The sequence below is a fragment of the Sander lucioperca genome, chromosome 12 (assembly GCF_008315115.2).
Source record: "Sander lucioperca isolate FBNREF2018 chromosome 12, SLUC_FBN_1.2, whole genome shotgun sequence".
NCBI classification, from domain to species: domain Eukaryota; kingdom Metazoa; phylum Chordata; class Actinopteri; order Perciformes; family Percidae; genus Sander; species Sander lucioperca.
Window position 1 is genome coordinate 33,157,624 of NC_050184.1, and position 16,086 is coordinate 33,173,709.

The 16,086-nt window shown below is 42.1% G+C and overlaps 1 protein-coding gene across 1 annotated transcript in view; it reads left to right on the plus strand.

Moving 5' to 3' along the window:
• The window catches only part of plxna2 (plexin A2), a 209,552-nt gene that overhangs the window by 143,385 nt on the left and 50,081 nt on the right, over positions 1-16,086 (plus strand). Inside the window, exons 13-17 of the mRNA XM_031290478.2 lie at positions 3,747-3,898; positions 7,530-7,647; positions 9,481-9,617; positions 11,614-11,781; positions 14,080-14,173. Coding sequence (XP_031146338.1) covers positions 3,747-3,898; positions 7,530-7,647; positions 9,481-9,617; positions 11,614-11,781; positions 14,080-14,173 — 669 coding nt within the window. The remainder of the gene's footprint in view (positions 1-3,746; positions 3,899-7,529; positions 7,648-9,480; positions 9,618-11,613; positions 11,782-14,079; positions 14,174-16,086) is intronic.

The window sequence follows — 16,086 nt, forward strand, 5'->3', positions numbered from 1 at the left end:
CATGTAGTATAATGCTAGCACACATCTACACAAGATAAGTAAAAGTAGTCTGTTTAAACACACAGCATCAGTATACTCACTGAGGAAAGCTCAATCATCCATAAATACACTTGTTATCCCATCATTCTGTCTCTTCTTTTCTCCTCTTTACGCACTAAAAACTCATTTTCATCACGCCCCGTATCTCTTGGCTGACTACAAGACATTTAAGGCCCCATAAAGTATTTAGGATGTAGTTTGTTAGGGAACAAGTGATCACTGGGGTTTTATCATGCCCGTTAAATGCTACTCACAATTAAATGCGACATGCTCGGAATTAGCCTGAGCAGAGTCCAAAGACAAAGAGATTAGCTGCAAGCTCCTTTTTAAATTGTATCAAGGGCTTAATTCATTTAAAAAATAATGGAATCTACTATGTAGAGCTTCAATGATTCAGTTGTAATAAATGTGTATGTTGAAGGTTGGTCATAAAGAAATATACATTAAAAATGCTGATGTACATTTTACGTTGAATGGAGTGATAAAACATTATTAGCTCTGAGTTGTCTTGTGCCATTCGGCTCGGTCAGCTACTGTTGTTACAGTGACACGCCAGGCTTGCATAGCCCCGAAGGCACCTGTATTGCTCTCTGCTGTATGTATTGAGTTTAGCCTTGGCTGCATCAGGACATCTTTCCCCACCATTACTTCAGCTGAATAAGTCAACACCACACTGACAGACTTCCCCAGGCTGCTCACATTGAAGGCCATTTCTCCGCAGTTTTTCCATTTGCTCAAACTAGCAGATTATCTCCTCAAAGGAGACACGTTATTATGGCCTGCTTCACAATTTAGGTCATCATACCCCTCTTTAGTCTTTCTATGGTTGATGCCAAAACCCTGCAGAATGTCTAAGGAAGTAGTGGTGCTAAGTGGCCAATGCTCTGATTCCCTAAGCTGGAAAAAAATAGATTATGCTACAGAAAGCGCAAGAGAGAGAGCGGGATAGTGCGATGTGCAAGCTGACTGGCTGTTTGTTAGGAATTACCCTCTATTGACAGTGTGACTATGCCAGGCGGGCAGCAGCACTGCTCCTAAAAGGATTACACAGGGAGCATGGCATGGCAGCACTGGGTGGGAATAAGGGGGAGGAAAAGGGCGGCAGGGTGTGCATGCATGTCCAATGAGGTTTCCTCTTCCTCTTCCCTCTAAAAGGTCTGTATGTTAAGACAAACAAGCACGCTGGTGGGGCTTAGAGGAGGAGGATGTGTCACCTAGCCTGAGGGAGACGGCGTGATGAGAGACCGAAAGCAACAGAAAGAACAGAGAAGAGGCTGTTGAAATGTATAGACAAACTCCACCCTTCTAAAGATTATCTTCAGTACATGACTGCACTGAGATTCCTCTGTTCTAAAAAAAAACCAAAAAAAGGTCATTAGGATCTGGTTTACAGGCAATAAAACCACAGCCTCATGTACAAGGAGGCTCCTTTTTTTTAAGATTTTGTTCCTTTGTTTGTGTAAGAAATACAGACGACACAGAGACAAAGAGCAGCACTTCTCTCACGCCTCCCAGCCTGGAGACATCGGTGGCAGCGTGAGTCTTTAAAGTGGTGGTGGTTTTTCTATGATCTGCTGATGAATCAAGACTCTGACTGTCTGCCAATGGGGAGCTCAGTCAAATGGGTTTCATGCATGGATTAGACTGTCTTCCTGTGCTTGGTCCACCGTGGGAAGGGTTCCATTTCAGCTCCAAGGGTAGAAGGAGGAGGTCTCCCAAGCTTTTAGCATGCCCATCTGTGATACAGCACTGCTGTCCTGTCACCATCTCTGCCTCACCTGTCAGCCATCACGGCTGATAGGACTGAACAGAGTGGCATCCACATTCCCTCTGCTGCTCATCCCATTTTCTCTGCCCTCTTCTTTCTTCCAATCTCTTTTCTCTACTCTCTAATTTTTGCCTCTCTCTCTCTCTCTCTCTCTCTCTCTCTCTCTCTCTCTCTCAGTCTCCTATGCCCTCTCTCCTCTCTCTCAGGCCCCTACATTGCTTATGTAACCATCACTAAGTCTACTCGAATAGCTGCTGCCATCGCCTGACATGGATATATTTAGCCGTTATGTCCCCCCCCCCGCCCCCCCATACCCTGCATGCCCAAGCAGTGCTAAAAGATTCATGTATTCAGACCCCTCAGGCGGTGCAGTGACACACTTACTTTACATCCAGAGCAATTAATGTCCACTGAATCTAGATTACAAAGCCGCCGTCCCAAAGGGAAGCCGCAATGCCCTAGTGGGTGTCGGAGGGGCGTACAACAGCACTCCAAGGGTCGCCGTCACGTGGCGCTTTGCGGCTCAGTAAGCGGGCACAACTGACTCTTGGTTTTTTGTCTTTCTGCTTGCATGGCCAGTAATAGCATATTGATTGTGTACATAGCACTCACAGCTCCACACAGCAAAGTGACAGTCATCTCCTCCCCACTGCCCTCCTCTTTCTTAGTCTCCTTTATCTCTACTTTTACTTCTCTGTCCACCAAAACACTATTGTCTACTCTCTTGGATTTTCTTTATCTCCTTCCTCTTTTTTTCTCTCTCCCTACTCATACTCTTTTCTTTCCTCCTCCTCCTCCTCCTCCTCCTCCTCCTCCTCCTCCTCCTCCTCTTCTCCTCTCTTGTTTAGAGGGCTGGATGATGGCCAGGTCGGAGCCTCTACAGGGCTCTGCAGCACTGAAGGCTGTCTGCCACCCTGTGCCAAGGGCATGCTGGGCAGCCATATTGTATTTTATGAGTAGGTGATCTGAACTAAGCATTAATATGGCCCCATGTTAGATTTATCATCCATGCAACAAAATAATAGATTCTGAGCAGGAGCCTAACCAGAATGTTAACAATCCATCACATTTTTTTAAGGTGTGATTTTATCGGATTTACCATTATATGTTCTAAAGCTGGGGTCTTCATTGTTTTTTAAGCCAAAGAGGACCCCTTAGCTGAAAGAGTGATGGAGCACGGACCTCCTTGTGTATAAAATATTTTGCTTAGTTGCATATTAAACCGGATGGATGAAAATGGATGGGTGGATATTCATATATATTGTACAAAACATCATGTTTTAATGTTAAACATTCATACATGTGGAAGGCTACCATAGTGGCAACTTTACCTTTAGGCTGTCATAAATATTGTGTTGTTTTTCAGGAATATGCTGTGATACATTGCTAATAGCTAATAGCTAGCTAATTGCTAATAATGTGCTGGATTCATGTTCATTTATATTATCAGCCATATGTTTTTTAAATGTATAAAAGAAACGTATTAAACAACTACTTTTACCCCCGTAGTAACTCTGAGCACCCCATGTTGAAGATCTCTGTTCTAAAGGAAAGAGTTGTTAAAGTAGTTTAAAAGTGTGGTCTCAGTGTGTGATGGTGTGTGTGTGAATGGGATGCCATATTTAGGAATGAATGGGATGCCAACAGGAAGAGCTACAAGACGCGTGCCATTAGCTACTGTTGTGATTAGAGCACGCTCTCGGCACAATGACTCATGGCATGTTGTTCTGTGGATGCAGGCGTGGGGAGTGCGCTTAATTGCTTTTACAGCCACCTGGACCGTAAGAGCATATTTAGCCTTGAGCATCCGTGGAAACTTGGGCCCATTTATGATTTCAAGACGGGTCCAGAAATGAAGAGAAAACATCTTTCCATTTTTCACCAAAAGCATCCTCAAACCGTTCTCGCTGACTTTGGCTTTTTACCGTATGTCCTGTAGGTGACTCCAGTGGCTGGACCTCCAGAGGGAGGCACACGGGTGACCATCCATGGCATGAACCTTGGTCTGGCCTTCTCAGACATGGTTGAAAACGTGGAGGTGGCAGGGGTCAGGTGTACCCCTGTAGAGGAAGGCTACATCATCGCTGAACAGTAAGTCACACGAACAAGACAACCACAAGCACGCTATTTTAAAACTGTTGTTATTAGTCATATGCTGATTGAAAACTACACACAATGCAACTAATGCTTAAAGACTTCTTTTAAGTTAACTGAAAGCCATATATTGTTAACAATGCAGCATGGACATTTTTAAACGAGTATTAACCCTTTAAACTCTGCAATAGAAATGGTCTGCCGGTTCCTACATTGGTATTTTTGCTTATTGTGATGTCATTCTTCAAAGTATCTTCAAATGTTTGATAGCCCTAAAATCAGTACAACCTAAGCTTAAAGGTTATGTAAGTCACTAAACCACAATAACTAATAATAGCATTGAAATTGTCATAAATAAATAAAAATTAAAAAAAATATACATGCGTTTTTATCAAATTTGACTAAATAAACACACCAAACATTTTGATACAAAAGATTCCTAAATAAAGAAATACGAACAAAATATTTCTTAATACTCCAGAAGTTATTAGAACTCTTTTTTTTTGTTTTTGAGTGTAAAGGTGTTTTGGTAGTTTCATTTGCAATAGAAATGGTGTCTCGCGGTTTTGGACCGGACGTCACGTAGCGTGATAAGGTCATCACGAGCGCCTAACGTAATGACGTGAAAGACAGAAACCTTAGCTTTCTGCTGCAAAAAGAATGCTGTTATGTTATGTTTATTTTTTTTATTTAAGGTTGATTAAACAGCATCATGGAAACAACAATCCCCCGATACAGAGCTATAAGATAAACATACATTAAATCAGTCATTAACACTCAGACTGGGGTTTGGATATGTTATGGATGGAGTGCAAAAGCTAACAAACTCTGGTAAATATATGTGTTTTTTAATGAAAAGCTGTTTCCTCTGCTTCACCTCTGCTTTAATGAAGACTGGAGCAGGTCCAGACAGTCTTGGCCCTGACATTGCTGTTCTCGCCCTGCAGCACACTAGCCCAGTTCTCTCTCCCTTTGTAGCGCATGTAGTCAGCAACAATCCCACAACAGCTGTGTGTGTTTACTTGTGTTTACCTTCCTAATTGTCCCATGCTGCGCATACATCACGTTAAAGCCTGTCCCGTTCACCCTGAACTAATGAAACGTTGCCCATGCTTCACAACTTGCCCATCTCCCCCTTAGCTAGACACACACAGACGTGTGTAGAGTAAGAAACCCAGTGCCTTATGGTTGTTTAACCTCCCCAGGAGATGTAGACCCCGCAAGGGAAAGGCAAGGACACACACACACACACACACACACACACACACACACACACACACACATTGTGCGGATGCTTTACCCTGAACCATTTGGATTAGGTCCAATTCGGTATTGAGCGTCATTAGTGAAGGAAATGCAATTCTTTATGAAAAATCTAATCCTATTTTAGTGTTTGATGGATGAGCACAGAAAATACTCATTATGCAGCGACTATAGGTTAAATAATTACACCGTGCAAAATCATTACATCATGAGGAAAGAGAAAATAGAAAAATAAAATATGTATAAAGATATATGTGTAGTACAACATGGCCACTGTGAACCCATTATTCGGTACCACAGGCATCACATATTCCTATCAAAATGTTGAAGTAATATTTTTGACAGATGCTCCGAAATAATCAACCTAGCTGATTTCAGTTAGGAAGAATGTCTCCTTCTTCCACGGACTCGGAGTTAGTTGGAGTACAGTGTAAAGTTTTAAATGTATTGCTGCGCATTGAGGCACAGCTGGCACCCTTACACTTACGTACCCACGTACACTCACACACACACACACACATACACACACACACACACACACACACACACGCTCAAAAGCTATCACAGACATGGCTCTCAGAGGAGCCTTTAACCCTAATTCTGTCTTTGGCCTACTTCTGCCCTCAGAAAGGGAACAGCTTAGCACTGCACCATTGCTGTAACTTACACACATTCAGTCTTATGGTGCTGTTACAATACACATGTCACACACATACATGTGCTTGTATAGTTGCCATTTAACTTACTGGTGAACTTGATAATTAAATTGGGATGTTTTCCAGGTTTGGTGGTATTTGAAAAAGAATGAGCAGTGTGGGTGACTTACAGTATGTCTGTGGTTCCTAGCTCTTTACTCGGCAGTTGTAATTAAAATTCACTATGTGCCTCTTGGCTTTAGGGGACAATTTGTCAGGAGTGCACTGATCTGACAGCACTTTAATCCAATTGGGGACAAGCTAGGGAATTCATTTATATGGCATGTAAAAAAAAAAAGAAAAAAAAGAAAAAGAAAAAAAAAGACTGAGCGAAATTAAAAAAGTAACCTATGACCCCTTTAGTCTAACTTCGATGGAGTTGGAGTCTTTGTAATAATATTCTGAGCTGGACTTTTATTCAGAGCCTTTCGGTGTCATATTGGCTGTAGGTTCATTATATGCATGTCCTTATCCTTATCTGACTGTTGCCGTTTGTTTTGACTCTTAATTCAGTCCCCAGGATGGCCTGCATTGGACAAAAAACGGGGGAAAAGCATACATATTTATGTGTCTTTTATGGCGCTACTTCAGAAGAGTGTGTGAAAGCCACTCCTGCTTTGAAGAAAAAGTCTCAACTTTTGTGTTTTCCAGCAGTCAGAAAGTACATTTTTCTGAGGGCTGATACTACTCTGCTGTATTTTTATAGCAGCCATATTGAGTCCTCATTAGTAGGAATTCAGTTTAAAAGTAACCCTCGGCTTATACTGAATGAGCAGGCTTCTTGATGGACACCGACAAGATTTGCAGTTTTGAAAAGCCAAACATATTCCCGTAATAAATACGCCGTTACACAAAGGACCGGTATAGTAGGCCTTCAGGTGGGGAAAGAAGTGAGTGTCTGTTTCTCCGAGGCATTGTAAGAAGAAAATATCACTTATGTCAGTGAGTAAATCCTCCTTTAGCCACTCTCTTCCACATACTTCATCCAACAAAGCTCTCCGAGTCATTTGTTGTAATTCATATGATCAGCGCTGGAGAAACAGTACGTCTGCTGTGCTTCTGCCCCTGCCATCTGCCTGCGCCACATATTCTATAATCTCTTTGCGCACTGTGATTGCGTCTTGTGCTTTACTACTCCCTGGCACCACTGATCAATAGACGTCCTCATTTTATTATGTAATTTGATCTAGTCACCTGCAGCGCCTGTATTGATCCCCGCTGCGTGATTTACGTTAGACGTGCCACGCTGGCAGAGCACCAGCGCTGTCGGGGGGCCGGGATGTTGGTGGGAAATTGTCTTCGCTCAGTGCTGGGTGTATTGGAGTGCCAAGGGAGGAGGAGCACTGGTTTCATTTAAAGACTGTCATCTAAGGGAGGGGGTCCTGGTCGATGTCTGGATGTGTCACGTAATGAAATGAGTGAGACAACAAAAGAAGATTGCATTCAGAGTGGACGATAAATCGATATCAAGCTGAGAAGTGTTTTGATTACTTTCTCTCAACTTCGCTGAAGCATTTAAACATATAACTTTATTTTTTTTTTTTTTAAAGAAAGATTGAGTTCTCACCACAGTCCAGCGGAAATCTTACAAATAGCTTGTGTTTTTTGTTGTTGCTTTTCATTATTATTATCTACAGTGACGTTAATGAATTCTTGTGTGTCTTTTGTAGGATTGTATGTGAGATGGATGCAGCTCCTGCCGACAGTAGACCAGGTCCGGTCCAGCTGTGCGTTGCAGAGTGCAGACCAGAGCTCAGGGCTCGCTCCTCGCAACTCTACTCCTTTGTGGTATGACTGCCATTACACCTTGCTCTGTATCCTCATATAATATAATGTTCATTAGTAAAGTGTGCTGTAGTCCCAATGAGACAAACTGCAAGAGCCGCATTAAAGTGATGCAAAACATAAAATGAATTCAATTAAAAGTGATTTGCACCTTCTTGCAAAGTAATTGTTTATGTGCCACAGGCAAATAACTATCTGTGAGTCGCCATGCTTACCGACGCAGTAATTAAGCAGCTCTGTGTACAGTATGCTTACTTGTTATTTGGGAAATAACCTTCCTCCATAAACAGCACCTGGTTTTCAGTAATGATCTCGGCAGCTCTCTGGCTGTATATGCTGTTAGCCTTTATTGAGATAGGATCATGAAGCTTAATTAATATAGCCTCATATTTGCAGATGTACTGTATTTCTTATAATTCACCAGCTGAGCTGCATTAAGTTAGGCGTTGCTCAATGGATGGGAAAAGATTATAATTTATTCTAAGATTTCTTGGAGCTCTTGCTGTGCTTTTAGGTAAATTCTGTAGGCTATAGCTCGTACAAAGTGGGAAACGAAAATACTAGATCAGAAGTGATTGGATGGTTGGACAGGGTCATAAGAGAGAGAGGACAAAAAAAGGCAAATGAAGAATCAACTTGCTAAAATGGAAAGCAGCGCTGCACCCGGCAGGTGAACATTATCTCCTCCCCATTCTCGTTGCACGTTCACGCACACGTTTCCCCATCTCTGTCGCTTGCTGTCTGCTCAGCCTGCAGCGAACAGATAATCTACTTTTCCATTTGCGCTCTCTCACACCTTCACAATTAGCACTCCCATAACAATTAACAGCAGTCGGTAATTACTACTGTTGTTTTCAGGGTACCTGCTTTAGCCTGCATCCTGGAAGTCACAAGTCAGTCTGACAGTTTTGATGATCTCGGCTCTGTAGTAAATGCTCGGCTGCTTTTTCTCACCGATGTTGCAATTGCTACAGCAGTGGAATTCCTCAAAGAACACTTAGCAGACACTAGAATTGCCACCACTTGCGATTTACTCTTATTGCAGGCCACCTTCAAAAAATAAATTAAAAAAATACGTTCACAGAAGCGTTCTTCAATTTTCACTATAAGACACATCTCTTTCAGCCAGCAATACTTTAACACTTGGCAAAAGGGCAGCGTAAATGACACCGAGTGCATTTAGTTGTTTTTAAATTGTTTTATGTTTGTGCACACAGCACACAGCGTGTGTGCTTGTCTGTGTACGTGTGTGTGTGCCTGCGTATGCGCATGTGTTCACATTACGACAGGCTGTCTGCTTGGATATTTCTCCATTTGTCTGTGTGAAGGCGGGCTAGCTGCCTGCAGCTGTAAACACTAGTTATTTTCAGACTGTCTTTAAAAAGCTTCACTCAGACACAACCCAGCATGCGCGCTCACGCACACACACACACACACACACACACACACACACACACACACACAGGAGGAGGATCTCTCAGGGAATCTAAGAGCTCCTGGTTTTATCCTCTTTTCTTCCACCAGCGCTGCACTCTACTGCCATCGGCCTTGCAATATGGATAACTGTAATTTGCTGGGGATCTGTGATATTACACGTGAAGGTTTCAAGAGGTACCACAGAGCAGGGAAGGAGCAGAATGAAAGAACAAAGCAAAGGACCAAAAGGCAGACTAAAAGATGCAGAACTGTTAACTGTGTTACCTGAGAAAATACCCATCTTTTAGTCTGCCTTTTGGTCCTTTGCTTTGTTCTTTCATTCTGCTCCTTCCCTTTTCCTTTGTTGTGCTCTCACAGCCCCTGTTAACCTCTCTTTCTTTGCATCTCTCTGTTGTGTAGACTCCCACAGTCACAGGTCTGTCCCCGAGCAGAGGTCCAGAGTCTGGGGGCACCAAAGTAACCATAATGGGAGAAAACCTTGGCGCCGGCAGCAGTGTCAACGTTCAGTTTGGAAACCAGACATGCGAGTACTTTGGGTGAGACTTTCCTCTTGCACACATTTAAACCATAAAAGTGCTATTAGTAGCCCATAAAGTTTAATTTGCTAAAACAGACTGCATGATCAGGCTTTTGTTTAACACAGACTATTCATGGAGAAAGGCTTTTTATCGTACTTGCACATTAAGATGAGGTGGAAACTAATTGAGTAAAGTGCAAATGAAAGACACAAATTCTAATTTCACAGTTAACAGTTCCATCATTACAGTATACTGTGGATTTTAGGAGGTGAAACTGATCCACTCACTGTGAATGTTAAGTTGTCCCCTACATTAAGTGATTTAAACGTGACATGTTGTAAAAAGTTTTTTTTTTTTTTTATTATAAAGCAGGTTTAGGTGCTATATAAATACTGTGAAAGTATCAAAAACACAGATAAATTCTATTCAGAAACTGTGCCTTTAAACTAGCCATCAGGACTTCCGTACGGTTGTGATGTCACAACTATACTGTATATAGGTATATAGGTAGAAAGTGCCGTTACAGTCATTCCCCGGCTGCAATGAGGGTGCAGAGATGTAGAGAGCATAGATGTGAAATAACCGGAAACACCGACTATTTAGATCAGACTGGGCTCTTTTTTTTTTTTTTTTTTTGGGGGGGGGTTGTCGAAGAGACAGGTGCTAAAATAGAGCGTTTAGGGTGAATACAAGTATTGAAAAAAAAATGTTTTGAACATTAAAGCCCATAAACATGCTATAGTATAAACCCTAAATACAAGTATGAACCTGAAAATGAGCATTATATGTCCCCTTTAAAAAAGTGTAAAAACAAAAAAGTAAAGAGCAACAGTAACATTTCATTATTATTCATATGTCATTATTATTAAATAATTTTTGTTTGCATATTTACATTTTTAAAACACCTACAACATTTGAACGATGTTATTATATAGCCTGCTTTGAGAAAATGAAGAAGAAAAAAAAGTATTCCCAAGATAATGTGTATTACTCCCATTAAAGAAGCTGCTATATTGCACGACTTTCTTGTATTTTTTTCCCCCCCTCTTGATATTACTGAGAAATCCCCGAGGGGAAAGCCTCCCTCGCTCCCTCTCTCAGAAAGTTGTGTAAATCTTAATAAGGTTTTGATGACCTACTGCATTAAACCATGTAATAATAGCTTCCAGAAAGCCTGGTTCTCCTATGGCTCTTTCTTCTTTTTCATGCCTCCCCCCCCCCACACACACACTAAAATTCTATCTTTCTATCATTTTGTCCATCTTGTCTCACTCCCCTGTTTCTTTTCTATTCTCTTGTCTCTCACTCTGTTTTCTTCCATCTCACTCCACCCGTCCCTCCTTCCCTCTCTGAGTTGCTCTCACACACCCTCCCTCTACTTTCCACTCCTGTATGGATCTATTTTAAGTAGTCTTGCTGTAATGTTCTAAAGGTTGAGGAGTCAAGCCAGCTTTAATGAGATATGGGGCTAATTACTGGTTTGTGTTTCTCCACTGTATTCCTGGCTCGGGAGGGAGAGAAGGATAGTGGGGGCCGTTCTCCTCTGCTAATGAATTGGGACAAATTCAGGGGGTGGGCAGGTAGCGCATGGAGCCGTGGAGAGGGGAGGGGAAAGCACAGTAGGACATAACATAGGTGGAGGTAAACTCTGAATAAACTCTGAACTCTGAATAATGTACCATGTTTAAGGGTTTGTATTACAAATGCCCCCCCATGCAGTTATCAGAGCTCTTAGTTATTTTTACCATGGAATAACAGGTTTACTTGTTTATTGCCGTGTTCTAACTAATTATAATACAGAGATAATTACAGAACAGGACTAGAAGTACAAAACACATAATATATGCTGTTCTTGTAGGGGGTGTTTTTTGCTCTGATAAATCATGTATAAAGTGTACCTTCAGTTTGACTTTTGAAAACATGCAGATACTTTCTGCACTCACATGTTGCTTTTCATACAGACGCCCATTGCTTTATACAGATGTAAATAATTCCTATTATGCTTTACTTGTAGACGGACCATGACGGAGATAGTGTGCTACTCTGCCCCTTCACTGTCTGGGGTCGGCCAAGTGCAGATCAGTGTGAGCGTGGACCACGCTCAAATCAGGGAGAGCCTCACCTTCGAGTACATAGAAGACCCCACCGTCCAGCGCATCGAACCAGACTGGAGCATTGCAAGGTAAAGTCACAACACTTTTCTTATGTGTATTGCACCATATACACTCCACTAGCCTCGCATTGCCAGACCTATCTCCACAGCGCTGTGGAGTAAGGTCTGGCTACACCGCACATACATTTGAAGATAGATGCATTTCTTTAAACCAATCACAATCGTCTTGGGCGGCACTAAGCTCCGGACGCAGCGACGGTGGCTCTGCTAAATAGTCTCAATAAGGAAATGGTTTTGGTGCATTTGCACATTTGCACCCCGCAAAATAAAACGCCACATACAATATTAAGTTAACTGTTCACACAAAACAGTAACGTAAGCTATTTGAATTAGCTGGATACATGGTTAAACGTGATTTGCTGCTACCATTGTATCGCCGTGTGTACTTCGTCCACAGCAATCCCACCATTTGATCCCAAAACGTCTCAGTTATATTCTTTGTAAATCTTTATAATCATTCCCCGAAAGAACCAAGAAGGCCTGCCTTATTGCACGATCCAAATTTTCTTCTGAACCTGCCATTTTCAGCGTGTAGCTTGCTAGCTCGAAGTTTGTTGTTATTTCCCGAAGCGAACAGAGTTTGAGAACGGCAACAAACAGAGAGCCAAAGGTGAGGGAGATCCGGCATGTGGATGTCAGGCAATTCCCCTGGAAATATACTTCTGTTGATCCAGACTTACACTGTGAGATGTTATTTTATCCACATCCTCACCAACCAACACTGAGCTTCTGTCACCCAGACTAAGGATTTCCTCCCCCCCATCCAGAGCTTTAGAGCCAGCCAGTCCAAGCCAGTCCTGGCCAGTGGCAATAAGCAGACACAAGTCAATATTGCACTTTCAATTACTGAGCAGTTCTCTTCCAATTAGTCTGAATCTGATAGAAGTGCAACAGCTCACAGATTGGAGAGGATAGTTACTGTTGAGACTGAGATTCTCCTATCGAACTCAATGTTGATCCATCTGTTGAACGTCTTTGGCAGATAGATACACACACACACACACACACACACACACACACACACACACCATACCATACCATACACTACTAATTAAAAGGAAGAGAGGGATAAAGACGAAACAGCGACTTAGTAGAACAATGTGCTATCGTGGGGTGTGAGTCTACAGCAGATGGCTCGGGCTTAGAGACAGTGTGATGGCACAGAGGGAAAAGAGATGAAGGGAGGCAGAGAGGGAAGGACATGATATTGTCATCTTTCTTTGCTTTAAAAAAAAGATAGATAGATAGATAGATAAATAGATAGTAGGGCTGCACAAAATATCAGGGTATCAACTGGGGCAATAAACACATTGTGAAACGCATAGTGAAAAGACACTCGGAGATCTTTAATATCAGTAGAAAACTGCACTTTAAAATATAACTGTCATGACATTTTTTTAGTGGTGCCGTTTCAGTTCAATGTTCAAAAAAGAATGCTGGAGATGATTTTCTTTCATTTGTTTTGAATTCAACAAGCAATGTGTTGTATTTTAGAAGAATACTTGAAGCAGCAGAAATGCTGAAAACATAGATAGATAGATCGATAGGTAGGTAGGTAGGTAGGTAGGTAGGTGGGTGGGTGGGTGGGTAGGTAGGATGGATAGCTAGATGGATAGCTAGATGGATAGATAGCATTCAGTGTGTGAGTAGCTGAATATATCATTTAATGAGCTTTGACAGAACAATGTCCATTTGCAGTAACTCATTATCCACAGTGTTAGAGTGAACCCAGAGCCTAATACCACGGAGACATCTGACATTTATTATTGCAACAGCTCTTGCCTGATATCATCTTTATTCTGCACGCCACAAAAACAACAAACCGACAACCCAAACAGGAGCTGCCGGGAGAGCTAGCACATCCAGCAGTGCTGCTTTGTAAGCCCAGGACCACCACTGCATCCTTATAAGCTTGAGCTGCTTTGGTATTTCAAACACAAATCTGCACCAATTGATTGTAGCCGGCGAAGTCAGTTAAAAAGCATCTCTAATCATCCCCCAGCTCCAAAGGCTGTTATCTCCTAAAAGAAACGGGAGGATGAAAGATGGTTTGATGCGCTTATTTAACGACTGATGGTGAATATTCTGAACAGGTAGATCAGGGTAAGAAAGTTTAGTTGGATTGGCTTTCTTTTTGTTTTTTTTCTCACTTACTTTATTTGTTTTCCTGTTTCTAAAATCTATCTTTCTTTTTCTCTTGAATTGGAAAAAAAAAAAAGATAAGGTAGAGAAATGAGACGGCAATCGACAAACATGGTTATTTAATACCTGTGGAGTAAATTGTGTCTACTTGTGTTTTTTCCTCAGTGGCCACACCCCCCTGATGGTGACAGGGACCAATCTGGACGTGGTTCAGGAGCCCAGGATCCGAGTCAAATACGCCGGCCGAGAGTCTGTCAATGTAAGAACCACTATAATCTTAACCATGGGGCGAGTACAGAATGTACTCCCTGAATACACCTACTACTACTTACACATCATGCTGGAAAATGTAACAAGGTCCTGCTTGACTCACCAAATACTGTTTTACAAGCAAGCTAAGGGATGTTTAGCTTAGGTGGGGAAAAAAAGTACTATCTTTCCTAAGAGCCCCTGCAGCTTTCTACGCTTTCCTAACTTCTGCTTCAACCCAGTCTTCTCAAGCACTCCAACGAGCGTCTGAATAATGCAGCTGGCACTGAAAGTGGTCTGCATGCAGTATTTAATTAAGAGTTTACCCTAAATTGTCTAAATCTCCGCTCCACACCCCAGCCCCCACCTGCTAAGCCCTGGTGGGTTTTACTGTCGCACTAGTCCTCCTGAACAACATTTTTTCAAAAGATCAAAAAAGGTCCAAGGCACTCTTCTTGCAAAAAAAATTAAAAAGCCTTAATTTAAATGGCTATTTCATATTGAAGTCTTAGTACATTAAAGCATAGAACTGGGCAGCAACCCACGTGTATCGGCACAAACGGCCTTCTTCAGGGTTTTTCACTTGTTTAAGGAAAAATAATTTTTTTTTAAGAATACTTTTGCAGGTAATGGAGCTGGATGGAGGATGGGTAGAGTTTGAGGGAAAAGGGTGTGGGTGGGTCAGTGTGGGGGAATGTTGGAGGTGTGCGTGATTGTGGGCAAGGAGACTCCTAATGGGTTTCAATGGAAGATTAACTGCGGTCAGAAGGCTTTGGTCAGCATAAAGAGCCTGTGTATAATCAAAGTCTTGGCTGTGGGAAATCGTTACAAATTGCATTGGAGGGAGGGCAGACGAATGGACCAAAGGTGAGTGGGAAGGATAGAGTGTGAGAGGTGGGCAGAAGGAGGAGAATATGTAAAAGAAAAGTGCTCTGTTGGCACATACTGTAGCCAGTCTTACACATTACACTTTTGTATATAGCTGCCTAAATCTCATGCCTCATTTATAGAATCTTAGGACAGGTTAGTACACATGCATGCGTACACAAAAAACTCCTCAATGCCATGTCAGACTTGTAGAATTCCACACAGATTTGTCCCAAACGTACCTCCTCCGCCTCTGCAATTCCAACCTCCCATCCCTGACATTAGTATTCTAAAATTGGCCTTAAATGTCTAACTTGCTTAGGGAATGTTCCTTTACTAAAAATCCTAATTCTGCCGTAAGCCTTTTGTGCTTCTTCTTGTAAGGACACAGTTTCCCTCAAAGACCTTTGTGAGTTATGAAACAGTAGTAATTACTAGAGATGTTCCGAATACCGATACCAGTATCGGAAAACCCTCCGGTACTGCCTAAAATGCTGGTATCAGGATCGGCGAGTACTGGAGTTTATGCACCGATCCGATACCACGTAATGTAGCCCTAAAGAAAATCTACTTTAAAGTTGTTTTTTTATGTTCTTTTTCCGTTATGTCTCACTGTCAAAAAAAGGTTCTGTGACGTTCATTGTTCGTGTTTGTTCATGTTTTATAAAGAGTTTAAGCTGAGCCAGGCCCGACAACAATCATATCACATCCATACAAGGATTGTAGTTTAGGGCTGTTAAAACATAATATATGTCACACTGGTGTCGGATCTATACTCGGTATCGGCCGAACGCAAGTTCAAGTATCAGAATTGGTATTCAGAAGCAAATAATGGTATCGGCCCATCTATAGTAATTACAAGTAGAAGATGGATCCGTGCCGTTTTATGTTTAGAGAAGACTAAAGTGACTTGGTGAGCGAGAGACTTCTGGAGACCTGGCGAAATGGGATTTGACTCATGTGTGTGGGTGCCGCGCTGTCTGATTTGTCAGTTCCCGAGGCTTTGAAAAAAGAGTTGTTCATCTCCACCCTGCCTCGTCTCTTCCAGCTCCCCAC